Source organism: Silene latifolia, chromosome 9 (assembly GCF_048544455.1).
Source record: "Silene latifolia isolate original U9 population chromosome 9, ASM4854445v1, whole genome shotgun sequence".
NCBI lineage: Eukaryota > Viridiplantae > Streptophyta > Magnoliopsida > Caryophyllales > Caryophyllaceae > Silene > Silene latifolia.
Genome location: NC_133534.1, coordinates 23,504,265 through 23,528,171, shown reverse-complemented (window position 1 = coordinate 23,528,171; position 23,907 = coordinate 23,504,265). Strand labels below are relative to the sequence as shown.

At 36.3% G+C, this 23,907-nt stretch overlaps 2 protein-coding genes across 2 annotated transcripts; both read left to right on the top strand.

Annotated features, from left to right (window-relative positions):
• Positions 1-15,137: 15,137 nt before the first annotated feature.
• Positions 15,138-16,520, top strand: LOC141600722 (uncharacterized). The gene has a single exon (XM_074420967.1). The coding sequence runs from the start codon at positions 15,138-15,140 to the stop codon at positions 16,518-16,520; it is 1,383 nt and encodes a 460-aa protein (XP_074277068.1).
• A 3,753-nt stretch (positions 16,521-20,273) lies between these two features.
• On the top strand, positions 20,274-20,842 carry LOC141599390 (auxin-induced protein 15A-like). Its single transcript, XM_074419377.1, has one exon. The coding sequence runs from the start codon at positions 20,351-20,353 to the stop codon at positions 20,654-20,656; it is 306 nt and encodes a 101-aa protein (XP_074275478.1). The 5' UTR covers positions 20,274-20,350; the 3' UTR covers positions 20,657-20,842.
• The last annotated feature ends 3,065 nt before the right edge of the window (positions 20,843-23,907 follow it).

Sequence of the window (23,907 nt, the reverse complement as noted above, 5' to 3'; positions counted from 1 at the left end):
TTAGGGTTTAACCAAATCAAAGGAAAGACAATAAAAAGGGTACATAGATCTTACTCTCGACGCAAGGAACTCAACGGTATAACCAACGACGCGAACTGACCTTCCAAACTCCGGGGATTGCTAATTATGTGATTAGAATGAAGAACTTGCTTGCTTTCTCTCTTAAACAGTAATTTAGGTTTTGCAAAAGTGATTTAGAACGATGACGACAAAGCTTATATACCTTAATCGCATAATTAACAAAACCCGAGAAATAACTCCCCGGAAACCGGCTACTCGATCGAGTAGCTAAGGTACTCGATCGAGTGCCCCCTTACTCGATCGAGTACCCACGTTACTCGATCGAGTACCCAACAGGTCAGAAACTATTTTAAAACGCAACTCACCCTTACTCGACAGAGTAAGGCCTACTCGATAGAGTACCCCAAAGACTTATAAATACGGAGTATTACAGTCTTCCCTCCTTAAAAAGAACTTCGTCCCCGAAGTTCAACCCATACATAAAAACAACCATACTGACTCGACCAAGACACAACAACTTAGCTAAAGACTCAAGAACTCGACCGAACATAGAACATGAACTCTTGACACCCACTCCACCAACTATGTTTACTTCCACAACATGACTCACTATATCGTATCTACCACATATATATCTCTCACGACACCAACTCCATGCATAACCAACTACCATCCTCTAATGTTGCTAGCTCCATAATATCATCAACTATCAAATCCAATACCAAGACACTCATAGACATCAAACGGAATGTTACATTCTACCACCCTTAAAAGGAACTTCGTCCTCGAAGTTTACTCACACTCGTAACCTCATCATCCAATCACAACACTAGTGAAATATTCTCACACTCCTAACCATCACGCTACTACAAGCACGGTCATGACCTTTAATAAATCACCCACAACACGAATCGATCTTATATTCTACATCAAGACTCAACTTCCGAATATATTATCATATGTACAACCATCAAAATCTGTTTTATCGCATCCTACTCCTCTTAAGACAAATGTTACGTCCTCGTAACTCACTAATACCCAAACCATATCTATATCTCATTACCCTCTGTACCACTACATGTCAAAGATAACCGTCTATAAACCAAACACTCACCATTCTTATATCCAAGGCTCCCATACATAAACATTTCTCATTCCTTAACTCATTCGGCATAGCACCTAACCTATACCATAAACTCGTAGCAAATCACCATACCCGCTCTTCATTATTACTTGCCAAACAACATACCTCTCTATGTAAGGCACTTATCTCCCGGAAGCATAACTCACGATCCGTACTCGTTACGTACACGCACACTAGATCCTCAAGTTCTTTCTTTCATTACCGTAAAACTCATACACAACTTAACATGACACTAATTCCCCAAACACCCTACACTCTTTGTCTCAACAAAAGATTATGAACTACCTGCCGCTTTCAGATCATTACAACACATGTTCCACGAATCATTTTTCATTACCATGTCTACCGATGTCTCATCTCGAAAACAAGATCAAAATTATCAGAACAACCTCTCACAACCGTGTCCCATCAACAGAATATCACTATAACATGACAACAACGAAAACATATACAACTCTATTTCACATCATATTCTACCTCATTCCCAACTTAACCTGGTAAAGAAAACATCAATCAACAGACAAACCGTCTATCTCGCACAAATCGAAACTCGCAGGAGCAACATCAAACAAAACAACAATTTATGTATAACTGGTATGTACTTTCAAACTCGAATCATAATCATCCCGCCTACTCCACCACAACCGGTGACGGCATCACAACACCGCCACCAACAGCCACACCGTAGTGCGAAAATACCCGCATCACAAAGACTATGTACCGTGCCCGGATTACCACCCGAGGCACCACAACCACACCGATAGACATCACAACCGCATACAATTCCCATAAATACGACTCAAAGATAACTTCTCGTACAAGAAAAACTTACTCAAATCGACTTTATTAAATCACCACGCAACATATTATATGGATAAACAGATAAGCATCTCATGAACATCATTTCTACCATTTCACGGAATACACATGTGTTATCAATACACATAAAATTATAACTAGCCATGTCAAATCAATCAAATTATTACCTTTTTGGATATCATTCAATTAAATTATCGTGTCCAACATATATATTACCGAACATTCATAAAACAACTTTATAATTATCACACCATACCACTTCTTGTGAGGTCAGAATCTCACACTAACATTTACACATAACATAGACTCGTAATCACAACCAACTAGTCAATCCTGACCACGTAAGTTACCACTCGATAAAGGTTACCTGTCGCCCGAGTTTAACTCATATGTCCCTCATAACATATTCCCCCATTCGCACAACCATCACTTCCTGACAAATATAACCATACCTTTACTATTCAACTATTAGCATCCGCCTCATCTAACCACATCTTATACCCTCTCCCAATCATACACAACAATCAGGTCCCTACCAAATCAATCTCTTTAGAATTGCTACCTTTCTAATATACCATCACTCTTAACCACTAGTGACAACACCACAATGCCACCACTGCTCGTATATCAACCTCTTACACTCATATCACATAACATGGTTTTTCTCCTATTTTTGGTTAACATTCCAAATAACGAACATCAAACCCATCCACAAAATTATCTCAACATTATTCCCAATACCATCTTATTTGTATTGTCATCCAACTCTCCACCAAATATCTCGTATCGTGCCAATACTCCACCAACTTCTTACTCCCTTAATTCCTCGAAACTCATTATCAATCATGTTGTCCTGAAACTCCTATATAACCTTTAGCTAACATCCTCGTGATACTATCACACATTTCGATGATTCCTTACCTTTATATCACATAACTCCGGTGAACATTTTCCTCAGCTTACTTTTATCCTTCTTTCCTCTTTACACTCAATAATACCAATTAATAGTCCAATTCCTTATTCCTTCTAGCTAACTCTTTAGAAATCCAGTTACCCCTTCGTTGCTCCAAAACTCAAATTCCATTATTTTCTACCGACATCATCTCACTCTTTCTTACCATGGATCTTCTCTTATTATGCTATCACTAACACTTGCCACTAATCTATCCATAGAATCAACGTTTAATGTTCAAACAATTGCATCTCCCTTTTTACATCTCTAGAAATCAGAATTCATTTAATACCGTTAATTACCCAAGGAAATCACACAGTAGTTTCATCTTTTAATAAACCAAACCTCCCAAACTCACTCACTGTCTACAAATACACCTCGTGACATGTCTCCACAAATTTCACTATATATTACTCTTCTCAACCCCTTTAAACGAACTTTCACTACATATATCCATAACCCACACGACTCCTAACCATTTCCCTCCATAATTCTTTACACATCTCAAGCTGCCACTATCCACATCCTTACTTTCAATCTTTTATTCTCACGTTCATTATACTCACATCATCCCTTGCCCATATTCACTTACTTTTACATTACTCAACACACAATCATATCACTCATCCCGTCTCGCAAAACGTGCGCCATGCCTCAATAAACTATACCAATCTTCCTTTTCTTTTTCCACCGTCTATCATAATCACATATAACTCATGTCCTCCCCACCGAACTCATACTCATCATAAGTGCCACTCTTTACATCATAAGAATGGGTAACTTACGCTTCAGGACCAACACATACGTAAAACAATGCATAAAGAAGTAATACAACACCTTTGAATTAAACATAATATGCAACGAATGTCAAAAGATAAACATATGACCCGAAACACGCATATGACCTGCACAGACCCCTCTCGATCGAGTACCAGAACCTACTCGACCGAGTTGAGGCTACTCGATCGAGTGCCCAATCATGCTCGATCGAGTGCCCCGACTCCAGAACCCAAACAGACCTTCTAATCTCTGACTTACTCGACCGAGTAGCCCCGGCTACTCGATCGAGTAGCCCCGGCTACTCGATCGAGTGACCCCATACTCGATCGAGTGCCCGAGGTACTCGATCGAGTGCCCAAAAACACGATTCTGGTCAAAATAACGACAAATACCCACTCGATCGAATCAAACCCACTCGATCGAGTCATGCATGCATCGTGAATACTACCCGCATGTTATCTCACATACCCCAACGTACTATGCATTCATTATTATTTCAACATTATGATTACAACTACGCATTCAAATCTGCGCGACTCCTCATACAATCAACAAAATAATCTACTTCGTGTTATCAAGTGCCACGTTATAAACAACCATCATGCTTTTCATCCAATTCATTATACAAAACACATATCATTGAACCTCTATTCTTCATGTTACTACTTACCAAAAGCCAAACATTACCATCTATCATGCTCATATAACATTCAACTTTCAATCATGTATTACCCGCATGTTTTAAACTTTCATAACTTTTTATAACACAACAACATTACAAATCCACTTCATCACATAAACACTTCCATAATCAAGAAATTCATATCCTTACGAAATTGCCACTTCATCTTTTCCAATCAATTCATCTAGTTCAATCATATACCTCATCTAACAAGCGCATATAATACGATAGTAGACAATTATACGAACTTAATATATAGCTTTACGCAAACAAAACTACGAAAACAAATCTTATCACACCCCCTAACCACATGTTATTAGGATTGCCTCATTATAAACCATTCGTCCTGCAACATAATTATTCGTCACACATCATCATATACGAACTACTTTCTTTTTCTACCATATCATTAATCATTCTCATATACTTTTCCAACGATTCCAACCAACATGTAAACCAACTATCATGCAACATGCTTTCAACAAACCATATACAAAATCACATCGTCACCATCTTTGTCTACACATTCCCCATTCTCCACAATCATACATCCACTGGTTCATACCACATATTACTATATAGATACACAATACACAAGGTAAACACATAGCGATCCCGACTCGTATCCCAAGGTGACCGGTTCAAAATTGTAGGGCGAGTTCGCGACTTTAGGACGTCTCCCAAGTCTTTGCATTAGCTCCTACAACCTTTACCCCGGGTTCATTTTAATTGACTCCCTATATTCTTTGGATTTATTGGTTACAGGTTTCAGGATCGTCGCTCTGATACCATTTGTAACACCCCCATACTCCAAGTGCCTTACCAGGACCACTCAGGTATAAAGATGCTACCATCTCGGTTACCCGAGGCATGATAATCATAAGACAATGAAGAAACATACTTTATTAAACAAGTTAAGTAATTACATAACAAAACCAACTCGTAAGCAAAATACAACCGCTCTCAAACTATAAACCAACAAAGGAACTGTCCTAACAAACACAAATGAAGACTAAAGACTCGATATGTGATGACTCCATTCCCACTAGATCCCACGCGTATCCAAGATATACCGCTAAGCAACCGCTCACCACCCCGAATGGATCACCACGCTTTTAAAACATTTAAACGGGGTCAAGACTAATCACACAATTTATATACATAACAACAATCCGATAAACAGACAGCTCACACCGTCACACATACAATCACACCAATCCCAACAATCTAAATCACCGACTCGTCCACGGACCACCGCCAGGGGGGACCGCAGCCGTACCCACCAAATCCCCGCTCTTCATACCGAGCGATAAACCCATGTTCATTAATGTGCACATCCTCTTCCGTGGCGGGTTCCACGAAGGGCGAAACCAGGGCGTGAAGCCACTCCCGCAAGTGACTCCACTCAGCCGAGAACGCATCTCGAGAACCATAGGCAACCAGTCACAATCACAATATCAACAACCGTCTGAATCTATCAACAATGTACAATCACAATCACAAAATAGTCACAATGCAATTACTATAACAAACAATCAATCTCAACACATCAACAATCATCACATTATGGGACTAATACCGAGTAGAAATCCTACCCGGTAAGCACACAATCGACGGTCTCTCATCTTTGAGTCAAAAGCTTCCTCTATGAACCCTCCTCCTATCATACAACATATAGAGGCTACCAAATCACATACTACACATAAACCCCCAAATCTCTAAATTAGGGTTTAACCAAATCAAAGGAAAGACAATAAAAAGGGTACATAGATCTTACCCTCGACGCAAGGAACTCAACGGTATAACCAACGACGCGAACTGACCTTCCAAACTCCGGGGATTGCTAATTATGCGATTAGAATGAAGAACTTGCTTGCTTTCTCTCTTAAACAGTAATTTAGGTTTTGCAAAAGTGATTTAGAACGATGACGACAAAGCTTATATACCTTAATCGCATAATTAACAAAACCCGAGAAAACTCCCCGTAAAACCGGCTACTCGATCGAGTAGCTAAGGTACTCGATCGAGTGCCCCCTTACTCGATCGAGTACCCACGTTACTCGATCGAGTACCCAACAGGTCAGAAACTATTTTAAAACGCAACTCACCCTTACTCGACAGAGTAAGGCCTACTCGATAGAGTACCCCAAAGACTTATAAATACGGAGTATTACAAGAATGCTTTAGTGAGGCCGAAAGTTAAGCTAATAGCATTTTAGGGCGAATTGAGACCGAAAGGAGATATTCATTGCCCTTTAGACCGACACATCGACTGATATGTGACCTTAACTGTGATTGACTGACGTTCATTGATGACCCGGAATCCTAGTTCTCTCTCTCTTTATTGTTAATCCCTTTATTTTTATCTCTCAATTTCTCTTGCCACCTCTCTTAGTTTAGAAATCGTATTCAAACCCCCGTTACTCTTAGACTAATTTAAAACAGATAAATCTCATTTTTGCCTCCCTGTGGAGATCGACTCTACTTGCTGCTAGCTTCTGTTAGTTGTATTTAGGTTTATTTTTGGTACAGAAATGACCGTATCACACATGTAATACTGTGATAGCGCACCCTCAATGCAAAACGCTTCACCTGAGCTTCCTATAAATGGAAAAAGAGGAATAATAATGTGTTGCAAACTTATAAAAATTTATATTTATCAATGTATAAATAGAGTTGAAAAAGTAATCTTACAGTATATATGGTTATTGGACAATCACTTTTGTTTCCTTTGTAATTCTCCAATATGTTCAATAAATAGATGCCATTATCTATTTCATCAGAAGGTAGGTTTGATTTTGGGATACACACTTCGGGCGTCCACAAAATACTTGTCAGTGCTGACAACTTTGGTTTAAGAAGCCGGATGAGCTTTTCTTTCTATATGAACAAAAGAGAAATCAGTCTTTCTTAACACAGGTATAAACAAAACTTATTTTGTGAGGTACAACACACTATCTAGGAATCATATAAGGTACTATACTGTCAAAACAGACACTAGCTACGAAATTGCACCCGTTGAACCATACATCTTAGTTTGTAAAACTTGGAGTGAAATTGTAAAGGACCATAGGTTCACAAAATAAGATCTAGGATTCACAAAATAAAGGCCTACTTTCACAAAGTCCCCTATTTTGCCCTTTTCTTTTTTTGGTGAACCTCGGACCTTGTTCAGTGAATCTTAGGGCTTGTTTTGTGAAACTTGGTCAACATAAGTGGTTTAAAATCATCTATTTTGCTCTTAATTTTGTGAATCTCAGACCTTATCTTGTGAATCTCGGACCTTGTTTAGTGAATCATAGGGCTTGTTTTTGTGAAACTTGGTCAACATAAGTATTTAAAGTGATAAGATTCACAAACCTTAAGTGTAGGCTTCACAAAATAAAGTCATACATTCACAAAGTCATTTCCTAGTAGAATCACAATAACACACATTTTCCTAAGCAAAATGGAAACAATAGACGTACCACAGGTTGTATAAAATAAGAATAATCAACAGATCTGCCTTTCATAGGATGGATGATTTGCACTTTGCTACTTTTAGTTCTGAGGTTGATACAAATCAAGAAAGGTGGACATGAGGCGGAGACTATTGGAGCGCAAACCTGAAAAAGGACAAAAAGTAAATTGAATTAAAAAGACAAAAATGCAGTGAATAAAAAAGACAAAAATGAACTTAAGTTGAAATATAAGCAGACCAAAATCAAAGACTTACTAGTTGAACTGCAGAAACATCAACATTGGAGAGACACCGGGAACAAAAAATAAGATCAGTATGAGTAACGATTAGAAGTCAACATCATGTAAAATAGACTTGGAGAATTGGATAAAGTAGAGGGTAATAAGACTAACACTTTCATTTCTATACGACACAAATAAACAAGAAGGGGAAGTCCGGGATTTGAATATCTCAATACTATTTAAGATCTCACAATACACATCTATGACATGAGATGATATCCGATCGCCTTCAGCCACACTCTTCAACTGGCTCCTTGTCAAAGTCTGACATTAACTTTGGAAAAGAATCTCCGTTTCATCATATGATTCTCCAAGTATAAAATCTAATACTTGTTTCTCGGCTTGATTCAAATCCCTAAAAATATTAAGATTTCTTTGCAAATAGGGCGATCGGAAAACTTCAGCTGGAACTGCAACCCTCCTCTTACCACGACCCGGAACATCCTCTTCAATTGGTAATGGAGATAAGGGAAATGGGATTGCAGCAGTAGTTGGGGTTTTGCAAGGAACACTAGCAATCGACTTTGCCAAATGACGTGGCGATCGACGAATATAGACATTACTGACATATCGTTTACTGACAGATGGGTTATCGATTGTTGAAACAAGTGGAGTATCTGGTAGGCAAATAACATCAAGAGTTGTCTTCCGTACCACAGTAGTAGGAGGAGCAGGAGGAGTAGCTGTTATCTCAATAATTGTAGGCTCGGTAACGTCCTTGTCGGAAGAACATCATCCGGAGCGTGAGAGGATGTGTTCCCTACCAAAGGAGTGGGCTCGATAAAAGGAGGGATGACATCCACAAGTAGGGATGACACAAAGAAGATATGTGTCGGCTCGGCTCAGGTTGAGACAACAAATGGTCATCATCTGCTAGGAGCCTAAAGGATGGGTATTCTGCATTTGGTGGTGGTGAATGATGTGGCGCTATTGGTTGCAAAGCTTCACCCATCGCATCCAATCCCGCCAACAAATTAGCCTCAGTCCACCCATACAAATTATCCACATTCTCCCCAGCTTTCTCCACATTCTCCCCACCTTTCTCCACATTCTCATGAATATCGTCAACCACTTTCTCAACGATATTCTCATCCACAATGTCCGACACCTTTTCCTGATTCTTCACATCCTTCACATTTTCAGCATCATCCTCTTGTTGAGATAACTTAAAACCTTCTGCTATGCCGTCTACAACTGCAACTAGTTTCTTCACTGTTGTTGTTGAAGGCAGTTTGGAGGGAGCTTGACTAGCAAGTGATTTGTAGTCCGCAAAAACTTAAGTCATTGCCTTTGCGGAAAGCGCAAGTTTATGGACAAACTCACAAGTGCCTTCATTCCCAGGTAGGTAATTTTTCAGCTTCAGCTTTAGATGCTTTATCTTGAATTGTTGACTTGGAAGACTGGCCGAGCTCAATCTTTGGAGAAGGAGGACACAACTGTGGAATATGGTGGTTGATGACCATTGGAGGCTCAATAGAACCCCTGCCGAAAGTTTTCTTGTCCGAATTTTTGTCATTCACTTCCTCCTTAACTCTCTTGGATATAGCTTCTTTAGTCCAAGTTGAGAGCGTTGGAAACTGCCGAGTAACAAGGCGTGCTCTGAAGACACATCGGTCAAGATAAATTAAAACCAAGACCATAATAGGTCCACCAAACCAATTTTCTTTCAGCTTTTTGGTATGCCACTCCTCCTTTTGCCAAGACTCAACTTGGGCAACCAATTTGCGTTTGATGAAATTGCACCAGTTGAATTTGGAGATCAACTCAGTGTTTACCAAACTTGTAAGAAGTCTCAAACTTGCCCGATTGCCTACAACACCGCCTAAAAGAGCATTGAAGATATAAATGATAAAAGTGCGTTTGAAATCATCTCCACCATCTCTTTGTGTAGAGAGCTTTTCCATAATGTGTTTGACCTCAATGGAACTGCCTTTGTATTGACTTTTGAACTCCTCCAAAAGAGACACATAAGAAGGACACTTATCTCCAATTTTTGCTTCTTCGACAATGTTTGGACCCATTGGCAATCCCAGGCACAGATGGATATCTTCCTCTAAAACAAGGAGTTTCCCATCACACAACGATCATGTACAGGGGTCATAATTTGAAACTAGCCAGTACGACAAGTGACCCGGAACAACATCTATTTTAAGATGCAATAGAGAACCAAATCCCATTTCTTGTGTAGCTTCAATCTGCTTATTTGATGGTGGATTCTCCTTATTGTTGAGAAAGTGGTAAAGCCCAGCAGGAGACATCCGAGTCCTCAGCACATGCAGTCTGTCTTTGTAATTCTTGTCTTTTTTGTAGGTGACTTAGAGAGTGGTTCAGTAGCTTCAGTAGGTGCTTCAGTAGAGTGGTTCAGTAGCTTCAGTACGTCCTCAACACGTCGCTTCATCCTGGCTTGGTTTGCTTCCTACAACTCAGTAAAGCCTATTATTCACAAAGGAAGGGAAATAAGTTAACAAAATAAAGAAACTTAATCAGTAAGGTTTAGATTCTCAGACCTTGTTTTGTGAATCTCAGACCTTGTTCAGTGAATCTAAGGGTTTGCTTTTTGAAACTTGGTCATTATAAGTGGTTTAAATCATCTATTTTGCTTATACCTTTATTTGGTGAATTCACATACCTTATTTTGTGAATCTCATACCTTATTCAGTGAATGTAAGGGCTTGTTTTGTGAAACTTGGTCATTATAAGTGGTTAAAATCATCTATTTTGCTCATACCTTTATTTGGTGAATTCACAAACCTTGTTTGGTGAATCTCAGACCTTATTCAGTGAATGAAAGGGCTTGTTTTGTGAAACTTGGTCATTATAAGTGGTTAAAATCATCTATTTTGCTCATACCTTTATTTGGTGAATTCACAGACCTTGTTTTGTGAATCTCAGATCTAATTCAGTGAATCTAAAGGCTTGTTTTGTGAAACTTGGTCATTATAAGTGGTTAAAATCATCTATTTTGCTCATACCTTTATTTGGTGAATTCACATACCTTGTTTTGTGAATCTCAGACCTTATTCAGTGAATCTAAGGGCTTGTTTTGTGAAACTTGGTCATTATAAGTGGTTAAAATCATCTATTTTGCTCATACCTTTATTTGGTGAATTCACAGACCTTGTTTTGTGAATCTCAGACCTTATTCAGTAAATCTAAGGGCTTATTTTGTGAAACTTGGTCATTAAAAGTGGTTAAAATCATCTATTTTGCTCATACCTTTATTTGGTGAATTCACATACCTTGTTTTGTGAATCTCAGACCTTATTCAGTGAATCTAAGTGCTTGTTTTGTGAAACTTGGTCATTATAAATTGTTAAAGAACATTACATTATAACAATAAGCTATGGTTAATTAACTGAATTTAAGTGATAATAGGTAAAAAAGGGAAAACCGTACGAAGAAGCAGGAAAATTCACTAAACAAAGTCTCAGATTCACTAAACAAGGTCTAAGATTCACAAAATAAGTTCCAGGATTCACATAATAAGTTGCAAGATTCACAAAAGAAGTTCCACAATTCACAAAATAAGGTCACAAAATAAGTTGGTCATTATAAGTGCATGGAAGAATATGTAAGAAAACAAATACAAAATTAAATAGAAAATCAGAAGTAAAGAACATTGCATTATACATAGAAAAGTGATCCATGCAAATATTTAAAACAAAGTACAACATTACATGATAATTTATGTTATCAAAATGGTAAACTAAGACGTACATAATTATACAGAAGGATGACACTACTACGAAATTATACAAAATAACAAAAGGGCAAAGTTAAAACCTTAAAGTGCAAAGCCCTAGTTACACAGATAGTACATTACAAACAAGGGACAACTTTAGGCTATATATACAGCATCAAAGGTAAGTCAAGAAAAGATATTTCTCTACAAGTGACTAGTAAGTCATCAGCAATGCCAATAGCTATATCTCGTTTTTCACTCGGCGTAGCTAAAACATGCAATGACTCATTAACTGCACTGCGTGCAGCAGCATCAAGAGCATTGAGATGAGTACTCTGAGATGGAATTTTTGCTTGGTGATAATTTAGTAAGAATTTGGCAATCATATCCTCCGTCATGAAACATTTGCATGTTTGAAAGACTATTCTAGGACCCCTACGAATAGTCCGAACACCATTCATATCATTTATGTCTACAGAAAGCCTATATGCCAAGGTGACCCCAGGTGCAGTTTTGTGTATCATAAATAGTTGAGCCCAATTTCGACATACGAGCGCATATGTGCTTTATCTTCGTAATGATTAATTTTAGAGAAGATTTTTTTCATAATATCTTGATTATTAAAAACAGAATGATATGCTTGATAGTGACGGCCAGACACTATAACTTCCTTTCACGCCGAAAAAGAGAAATCCATAGCTGTTTGTTTTTCAGTGACATAAAGTGCGCGAAATGACACTTGATCTTCATCAAGAAGATTAACAACACAACCATTGCACCAAAGTGTCATACTTGTCTATGAAACAAGTGAAATACAAATATTTGTTAAACAAAAGAAATGTGAAAATACAAAACACAAATTCCTAGGTAGTTGGACTAACAAGCTGGGAAAATAAACAAAGGTGAAGGAGGATCACAAAATTAGATCTAGGAAGCACAAAAGCCGGGAAAATAAAAAGGTTTAGATTCTCAGACCTTGTTCAGTGAATCTAAAGGCTTGTTTTGTAAAACTTGGTTATTATAAGTGGTTAAAATCATCTGTTTTGCTCATTTCGTTATTTGGTGAATTTACAGACCCTGTTTTGTGAATCTCAGACCTTATTCAGTGAATCTAAGCGCTTGTTTTGTGAAACTTGGTCATTATAAGTGGTTAAAATCATCTATTTTGCTCTTTTCTTCTTAATTTGTTTATCTGCTTCTTTGTAATCGCAGACCTTATTCAATTAACACTCAAGCAACAACAGCAGAAGACAAAAAGTAGCTAGTGTAATTTATGCAAACCTCTGTAATTATGCAAACCTTTGAATAATCTCAAACCTTATTCAATGAAAACAACAACAGCAGAAAATGCAACACGCAGAGAAACAACAACAGCAGAAAATGCAACACGCAGCCAAATTTACTGGTTTGAAGATAATATAACAATAAGCTACTGGTTTCACAAATTTACCTCCTAGATTCACAAAATAAGTTTTAGGTTTCACAAAAGCAGGTAAACGAAATCTTAACAAACAGATGACAAACATTAAGTCCAAGTTTGAAGATAATATAACAATAAGCTACTGGTTTCACAAATTTACCTCCTAGATTCACAAAATAAGCTACTGGTTTCACAAGTTTGAAATAGAAAGGAACATACGAAAAAGCGGAGAAATCGATCGCAATTGATTTTATGCGTTCTTCTCAGTTCGATTATGCTCACAAAGCGATCAAAACCTGCATAATAACAACAATAATTTAGTAAAGAAACGGAAAATAGAAAAATAAGAGAAAGTTTCAATCAAATTGCGAGCATAATCGAGCAGAAACGAAATGCATAAAAATCAAACGAAGTCGAGTGAAGGAAAATAGAAAAATAAGAGAAAACTGAGTAATCGACTTCAATGGCGGAAAGGAACATACGAAGAAAAGAAGAAATCGACTTCAATGGCGGAAGACGGAGTTCGGCGAATGGCGAAGACGGAGTGAATGGCGAATGGCGAAGACGGAGTGAATGGCGAAGACGGAGTAATGGTGATAATGGCGGAATAGATGAGCTTGTAATGGTGATAATGGCGGAAAAGTAGCTGTGAAGGAAGAGAGAGAAATAAATGGTGAGTAAATGGTGAGGAAGTGAGATTGTAAATGAGGGAAGTGCATTAGTTGGGAGTATATATGAGGGACACGTGTCAACATTTGGTGCATTTGTAATAATTAGATCCAATGGTGAGTAAATGGTTCAGCCGCCTCACCCTAAGGAGGGTGCCTCACATGATTCAATTTCTATATATATATATAAGATAGTACATCTACGTTATAATACTCTTAAAACAATACTCCGTATAAAAGAAACTTGGAACATTTAAAAAAAATCATAGTTATAAAAATTGCATTTTGGTTTATATACAAGTAGCAATAAGTCTTGTTTGTGACGGACACTATCCGTCACAAGCTGAAGAAAGATAGTGTCTCTCTCATAACAAGGCAAGTGGGAGGGCAAGTGGGAGGAAAATGGAGCATCTTATGGATAGTGCCACTTGTATATTGTGAGAGTGGCATAGACCTAGCAAAAGCAACCCGCCCCGAAAAAGTTGACCCGAGACCCGAAGTGACTCGAACTACATCACCCGAATGTGACCCGAAAACCCGAATTGACCCTACCCGACCCGAACATGGCCCGAGCTTTCTTGATTCGTACTGGCCCGACCCGAAAATGACTCGATCCGAAACCACAAAACCCGAAAATGACCCGAAAAAATATAACTCTAATTGAAACAAAAAGACTTGAAATGGCTATTTCTCTATTATTTATTGACCCGAAAATGACCCGACCCGCTTGACACGAAACAGACCCGAAACCCGAAAAGACCTGTGCCGACCCGAATCAACCCGAACTTAACGAGAGACCCGAATTGACCCGATCCAAACCCGACCCGTTGACCCGTTTTGCCAGGTCTAGAGTGGCACTATCCGTTTTCAATTTGTGACAAATAGTGCCCGTCTTCAATGAAAATTTGTGTAGAAATAGTAACGTAAATATACTGGTATAGGGGCCTATTTTCATAATTTCGCACAGGGCTTCCTTTGCCGGCCGACCTTCAATATTTGACAATTTATTGCTCTTCAAAACAATACTTCCAAAGTTCCAACACTTATACTTGATGAACATGCTAATCAGACACAAGAGCAGGTACCGCACCATTAATATTTTAAATGATCATTTGTACTGATCTCACCTTCCATCTAACTACTACCTATATATTAATGTAACAATTACAGGAAGATCACAATATAAGCAACTAAATCAATCACTAATCTGAATCTAATTCCAAATCATATGGCAAATTCTAATACCCAAATCAAAGTAATTTCGGAATGTTACGTAAAACCCAGAAAATTAAATGATGCTGCAAAAAATCCATACAATTTAAACCCTGTTGATTTAGCATTTTTAGGTTTTGATCAGATGCAAAGGGGTTTACTTTTCTCGAATCAACCCAAAAATATTCAATCTTTTGTTGAGAATCTCAAGAAATCACTGTCTATTTCTCTTGTTGATTTTTACCCCTTAGCTGGTCAATTAACCACGGTAAATTTGGAGGGTGAAAATTGTAGGTGGGTGTATGTAGATTGTGAGAAGGGCCCTGGGGCCCACCTCATACATGCTACTGCTAAGGATGTGTCCGTAACGGATCTCGTTGGGCCTGTCAATGTTCCTTTGATTATTCGGTCTTTGTTCGATTTAGGTGTCGAAGTCGTTAACTATGATGGCCATAATAGGCCGTTGTTGTCGATTCAGGTGACTGAGCTTCTCGATGGGGTTTTTGTCGGGTTTACCATGAACCATTGTATTGGAGATGGAACCTCTCTTTGGCATTTTATTTCGAGTTTGTCCGAGATTTATGTTCAATTAATGGAAAATCGAGATAATTATGAGGTTGTCCTATCTAGAAAGCCTACGTTTAAACCCTATTTTCCCGAAGGATATGGTCCATTCCTCAAGTTGTCGGGACTTGAAATGGACCAGTCGTTAACTCAACCCGATAATGACCCGTTTATTTTAAGAGAACGAATCTTCCACTTCTCGTCCATTTCAATGTCAAAGCTAAAAGCCAAAGCAAACAAGGAATGTGGGGTCCAGAACAAGATCTCTTCGTTCCAAGCCTTATCCGCGTTTATGTGGAGGTCCATCACACGAGCTAGAAATTTGAATCGGGAGTTAGAGACGAGTTGTGCTTTGGTCATGAATGCTAGACCAAAGTTTAACCCACCTATTTCAAGTGACTACTTTGGAAATTTTGTCACAAGATATCAAAGTATGTGTAAGGTTGGTGAAGTTTTGGATAATGGGCTTGGATGGGCCGCAATGTTGGTTCATCAACTTGTGGCTAGTCAAGATGAAAAAAAAGTTGTTGAATTCTCTGAAAACATGATCAAGTTCCTATGTAAGGTACCAAATGATATGAGCCCTCTGTTTGATAGTCCAAATGTAGTTGTGATGGGTGGATCAACCCGATTTGATATGTATGGGCCTGAATTTGGGCTTGGTAAGGCGAAGGCTGCTTTAGTTGGGCATTGTAATAAGGAAGATGGGAAGGTAACTGCGAGTCCTGGGCCCGAAGGAGATGGGAGTGTAGATTTAGAGGTTTGTCTTAAACCCGAAACCATGAATGCTCTTGAAGCGGATGGAGAGTTCTTGAATTTTGTTACGTTAAGGTAGAGGCAATCATGGGTCGTGATAATCCAAACCGATTTGGACGAGGTTGTAGTAATATACCGACTTGTTTGACCGACTCGAATAAGTTAAATTTAGCTTACTATTATTTTTTTGTCTTTACTCTTCTTTGAATTAATATTCCGAAATTCATAATTTGTGTATTATAACCGGTAGGTTTTAATTACTTGTTCTTCCTAGCATTTCCCATTAACACTTGCAATCAAGGTAGTGATTTATGTGTTTTGTATTCGTTTCAAGACAATTAAGGAGTATCATGCTAATTTATGTCAACCACTTCAACGATTGAAATTTGAGAATAAAATTTATCGCATTAAAAGACACTATAATTTAGATAGTAACTTCTCAAAGATAAGAAAACAAAACCATAATAATAAACACTATCTATAAGAACAAACACTATCTACACAATACGTACAAGTTTAATAGAATCCCATCTTATGCTGTGGCGGACACAAAATTTTCAAGGCTAGAGCATAATTTTTTTCCCGGTGTTTTTTTACGTTACTTAACTGCCTTTCTTGAGACATTGTTTTTTTAATCCCTACGAATAATAACGACAGATAATACAAGATTCAAGAAGTAAATACATATACATTACAAATATGTCGAACAAAATTTATAAGAAATTAAGAAAAAAATGTTTTTTCGGTGAAAAACATTTGCTTTTTAGGAGAAATGATATTGGAACTTTTGATCTAGTAATTTAAAATGTTTCTTTTAACCTCCTTCTTTAACTTATAAGAGATTGTGAAATTCACATAATATCCTAGAGATTCCCATTTTGCACGTTAATACTTCTTTTAAAGCGTTGTACGTACTATACACTCCATTTAAGAATGACTAACTGTCCTGAAAGATTGGCCGAAGAGAAGAACAAAATCGAGTTGGACTGAAAATATATATAGAACTTGAAGTTTGTATGATCAGAACCAAGATTATAGGATTGAGATCCTATTTTGGATAAAAAAAAAAAAAAAGTGGAAGCGGATCACATGATCGAATCGAGAATCGTAAGATATATAGCTTGGATAAATAAGCTTATGTTAAAAATTTGGTATAATTTGTGATGTACTCCGTATAATACTATAATGTTAAAAGTCTGTTTAATAACGTGAAAATATTTATAATCATATGAGTATATTACATATACCTTTAATTAAGAGTTGTTAATGCAAAAGAACAACCTCACAAAATTAAAACACAAATAATTAAGCCTCTTACAATCTTGAACAATCCTACCATCAATTTTATACGACCTTATACGATCCTAGCTACCTGATTCTGTATGATCCTATAACTATTCCACCATCAAAACGATTCTACGTCGATTTGAATCGTTTTCCACTTTTTTGATCGTAGGATGATACGATCCGAATTGTGATTTTAACAATAATGATCAGAAATAAATGTAACTGAAATTATGTGCAAAAGAACAAGACCAAAATCTGGTGCAAGATACTTAAGACATGCTTAACGACTACCACTTACTTTTTCAAACTTAAAAGAGTGAAGATTCAGCGAAAGAGATAGTTAAGCCCCTTAACTTTGTCTAATTGTAAATCAAACTTCTTAAGTTTCAATTATACCGAGTTTTCATTGTCACTGACTAACAATCTCCATTTTTTAAAGTTAAAGGTTAGATAAGGTTTAAAAAAGTATTAAGATTATACTCATGTATATGAGTAATTCAATTAGGATGTGGGTGATATGTTAAAGTTGCACACAATAAGCTTTTGGTCAAAAAATCTCAAGCCTTTTCAAGTTAGTCGGATATGGATTCCAAGATTTACAAGTTCTTATTTAAGACGTAAGTCTATATCAATCCTTTTCAACCGGTGTAATTTTTTTTTTGTATGATTTAACATTTGGCTTAATAAGAAGCCTCTATATAAGGCCATGTGACATGTCTATATCCCAACCTTTCCTTCCTATGTCAAAAGCAGCATCAACCAATACAAATGCATATGGCCTAAATATGGTCAAAGCTCTTCTAGTCTTATACGGAGTACAACATAGAGGGCCACTCTAACAACTGGAATCCTATTAAAAATTCTAGGTTATAATAAAAATTCATGCAACTAATATAAACACCCTGCAATATAGATTTGCAAATTTTTATTTTAGTCGGAGATATATGATCTCAAACCTTAAGACGTACGGGACAAAAATTTCATCTTAATTAAACCAACCATGCAATAATAAATATTTGATCTGTTTTAAGATTTAAAAATAAATACTCAATCTTAAGCAAAACTTACTCGAATAGATCAACTATAGTGAATCTAAAATGTAAAGTGAAGAAGACAAGAACTACTCTTTCAAGTCCATGTTCAGAGCATAGACAATCAATCCATGAATCCAAAAGCAAATAGGGTAATCATTTGAAAGAAGGGGCCTTCAATGTCTACTTAATGCTCACATAGTCTCACTACACTTGCACTTAAAAATGATCTTAATAAACAGCAGTAAGGATCCTCTGTTCCATTTGATGTTCCAATATGTGTGCCACTCTATTCACCTTCTAACACATCAACAAATTAATATAATTATTGTAATATTTTATTTTATAGCAAATGATGTGTCAAAAGGTGAGTGGAGTGACACATACAATGTGACACAAAAGTAGGACAGAGGATCCTTACTGAATAAACTGTGGGCGAACCACAAGTTCATAATAATAATTGTATTTACTATACACGTACAATGATTTCTCATCAATAATATAGACCCTTTCATTCATTATTGTTCTTGTATTTTAGCTAGGGTTATTAAACATAATAATGGATCGGGTTCTAAAGATTAAAATGATTCGAAATTTACTGAAAATTCCGGTGAATCAGAATTAAAACATCCATAAACCTAAATTTAACTTGACAATCTAAAATACGATGGAAAAACCCATTTCGATATTTTGACGAAATAGTTGTGGCTTTAATCTATGTTTTACAATAATATTGTACTCGGGTTGGGTACGTTGCTCATATAAAGTAATAATTTTGCATATATTTTGTTTTGAGTAAAATGGTTTTACAATAACTTAATATAGAAGTATAAACAAAGTGTGTCTTGATACTAAAGTCACCTCTTATATATCGAGTAGAAAAATTTCCAGGTACATCGGGTGTACAATATTATCGTACACTCTAACCAGTAATAAGAGCTTTTTTTTCTTCCCTGATTATTTTGCTTAATAATTTCAAGAAATACTTTCATACTCACAATTCTCATTGGCTTAATTAATAATGTACGATGCACCATGTAAATCTAAGAATTAGAATCTCTCCTTTGATCTATTTACTATTCATGCATGATTCATAGTACCCCTTCCATAATGTTTCGTAGTAATAACCTACTCATATATCATCAAGGCCGTTAAATAAATTTGAGAGGCCTGATCTCAAAAGACCATTTGAAACTATATGCAATAGATAAAAAAAACTCATTTTATTAGTAGATAATACTCGAACATAGACATTTAGCTGGCAAATTATACTAGAGTCTAAAGAGTTTGGTGGATTTGGGGTCTAATTCTGAAAACCTTTTGAACTTGCTATTACATGACTCTATTTATCATTAATGATCTTTGGAAATAGAAAGTAATTCTTCTAAGTAGATTTGTCAAATAGTGACTCAAAAAACTCTAGAAAAAACAGTTTGGACAATTTCTAGCATACTCATCCACCCCCTATAAATACACACACTTCATTCACTCCACCTTACAATTCAAGTACCTACAACCACTAATTAAATTCAATTTCTTTTCCCCACATTTACAAAAATAGTTCACACTTTCATTTTGCATCAACTCAAAAATGGGTAGACAATTAGTAGAGAAAGTTCAAGCCAAGAAAATACTACAAAGGACATTATCCAACATAAAACGATCAACTCAACATTGTTCCGACGTACCAAAAGGTCATGTTGCCGTTTATGTGGGTGAAACGTATATGAAGCGTCATGTTATTCCGATATCATATTTGAATCATACTCTTTTTCATAACGTTCTTCATTTTGTCGAAGAGGAGTTCGGGTTTGAACATCCGATGGGTGGTCTTACCATTCCTTGTAGTGAAGACTATTTCTCTAGTCTTATTTCTCTCATTAGGTCTTCTTCATAATATACTTTTATATACTCTAAAATTTAATTATTAAGATGAGCTTAACAATTTTTTTATGGTATTTATGATAATATGTCGCTTAGCTTCAATTTTGTTAACATTATTAATTATTATATGTAATAATAATCGTGGCATTGTTCTAAATTGTATGCAATCCTACAATTTGGATTGATTTCATTTTAATTACTAATTATTTATTCTTCTATATTTCAATTCATTAATTGACATGTATTCAATAGTTTGATGTTATGATCAAGTAACTAAGTGTGCACTCAGTAAATTTTATGTGAGTAATTTTTTTTTTTTTACCTACATACCGGTCGTCTGTTAAACAATGAAAATATAGAGTAGAACAGATTCACTTTATAGGCCCATATAGCTTACTGCTTACGTCCGATAACCAAGAGAAAAAGCTTAATATGGACTCTAGAAAGTTCCATTCTAAAATCAATACAAAAACCGGCCCTCTCTAATAACATGCATGCCAAAGGGATCGAACTCACGACCTCTAGGACATTGTATCGGAAAGTGCCTAGCCAAGTAGGACTAAGCACTTAAGCAGGGAAGATGTGGTAGATTTTGATACACAAATAATCATTAGTTAATAAAAGTACCTGGAAATGTATGGGCAATACTTTGAATTGTTGAGTAATTATTATACACTTGAAAGATACTCATGCTTCTTGCAATCATGTAGGAGTATGGGCAGCAACAAGAAGCTACTGATTTATTCTTCAACGTTGTTTAAACTCATTCTTCTTGTTCACCAATCATAATCATGCATGGATTTGACGTAAAATAGACTTATAATTATTATGGCAATTATGGTTAATTTGTTATTATATCATCGTCAATCTCCAACATTAGTAAACTCTTAAGCATCATGTGAGATTTAGCTAATAAATCATCTAAATTAATTTTAGATTTAGCATAGTTTACTTGACGTTTCATTATACACTTTCTAATAATGAGAAATTACTAGTGAGCGACAACTCTATTCAGTTTAGTTCATTTTTTTTTTGGTAACGAGGGAACCCGCAGCCGCTACCTTCGGTGCGCACTGGGTAAATTTCATTCAGCTCATGTTTTCACAAATTAACTCTTATTTCAACTCAGTTCAGTTTGACTCAGCTTCATTCGGTTCAGCTCCTTTCAGTTGTAAATGGCCTATTATATTATATTAGCAGTTTGTTTTTCCCAAAATTTTGATTTTTGATCTTCCAATAATATAAATCCTTAGCTATTTCACTGCTAATAATATTAAGGTAAATTGCACGTTGTAATTAACCTAATTATTCATTATTAATAATACATGAAACTAAAATATGGTCGACACACTAAGCTAGCTATAAGAACACAAAGGGAATTAATTAAATTAAATTAAATTAGGTGGAGTTGGTATTAATTACATGCAAATTAAAGATGAATAAGTATATAAGGAACATGTGGGTACAAATTGGTACGTACGTTTGTGGGAAGTTGTAAATGCATCCAAGACAACGTTGCTATAATTGACATGTGAAATGTTCCATAAGACTTGCAATTGCTAATAAGTCGGAGGACATACCCTCCAAATTAACGTCACACGACATTGGGATGCTTACATGTTTCAAATCAACTCTACCTTAATTACGTTTTAAGACACGCAATTATGCAACTAGTTTACATGCTACAATTTGCCACATTTTATTGCCATTTCTGCTCGAATGTTTTTGTGTATATATAATTGTAAGAGAGTTTTAGGTAAATGTATCGTCAAATAACATAATTTTATTTTTTTTAAAAAAAAAAATACACTCAAATACCACTATACTAATTGAGGAATGCGCAAACAAAGGTAGAATTTAGGTGAAACTCCAAAAAATATCATATTAAAGTCTCTTCAAAAATCTCATAATTGTCATATATATAGAAGTGCATTACAAGTCAATGCAATTATATTTCATAGAAAATAAAATTTAAGTGGAAAAGTTAGGTAGCTCGGGCGAGACGTGACACCAACACTTAGGGCTCTAAACAAGCCAATCTGAGCTCGAGCTCGGCTCGGAATTTTGAGTTCGAGCTTAGGCTCGGATCGAAGCTCGCCGAACCTAAAAAAGTTGAAGCTCGAGTTCGAACAGAGCACGTTTTACCATTATATTATTTTCTCTTCTCACCTTCTAAATTTGAAGTAAATATAACGATTAAAATTATAAAATACTAAAATATAGTTATAAATGCTTAAGTAACATATAATTTAAAGTAAAATTAATATTACAGTATAAATTTTTTTTTAAAAAAATTAATATGAGCCTAAACGAGCTTCCGAACCGAGTTTTGTTGAGCTCAGACTCGGCTCGGATTTAGCCAATCTGGGCTTGAGCTCGAGCTCGGTTTGACAGAGCGGATTCCAGGTGCTCAACGAGGCGGCTCGGATCATATGTAAGGTGACACATATTCTAGAGGTTTATTATTTGTAGAGTTTGAAACTAGCTAAGCTAATTAACTAAAGAGCAAAACTTATTTAAAGCACGGTTTATTATTTATAATTTTATATATATAGCCACTTCCCATAGATAGCAACATGCCAATATGGGAGATCAATCTTAGGGGTATCTTTTCACATGGAATGATAATTCAAACTTATTTCAACAATATCATGCATTTAATTACCAATAGGTCTTGGTATAGACGGGTGGGGCGAACAGACGGGTAAAGACCTCTAATAAAATGGGTAGGGGGGACAAGGTGGGGCACCCCCATGTGCTTTCCACTTTATGACAAATGGGTATTTTGTGAGAGGAAATGATATCCGTCTATACGTATAGACGGATAATGTCCGTCTATAATGAGAATTTGTGTTTAATTACTACTTAATCATATGAGCAACATACAAATATACAACCATGTATACTATTAACTAGCCCATAAGCATCTGCTGGCGAGATGATGCTCCTTGTAATAAGGACATATTGGCTACTCTTGTAAGTTGGGAGTATGGTAATCTCTCATTTTCCTCCATTATTACCTCAAATAATTATGTACTGAGTACATATTTAAAACACAAAAATGAAAATAAAGAAGCAATAAGCTATGAATTCATATTGATGCCCAAGTTGGCTTGAGAGCATGAGTAGTGGGACGACTAATAAAACAATAATGCTAATATGCAAGGACGCGTACAGTAAGTACACTAGTGTTGGTACCTTTGTCAACTCTTTTTTAATTATCTAATACTCCTAATACCAAAATTATGTACTTACACTAGTATT

Coding starts and splice junctions, on each gene's coding strand:
- LOC141600722 (XM_074420967.1), top strand. CDS start 15,138: ATGGCAAATTCTAATACCCAAATCAAAGTAATTTCGGAATGTTACGTA.
- LOC141599390 (XM_074419377.1), top strand. CDS start 20,351: ATGGGTAGACAATTAGTAGAGAAAGTTCAAGCCAAGAAAATACTACAA.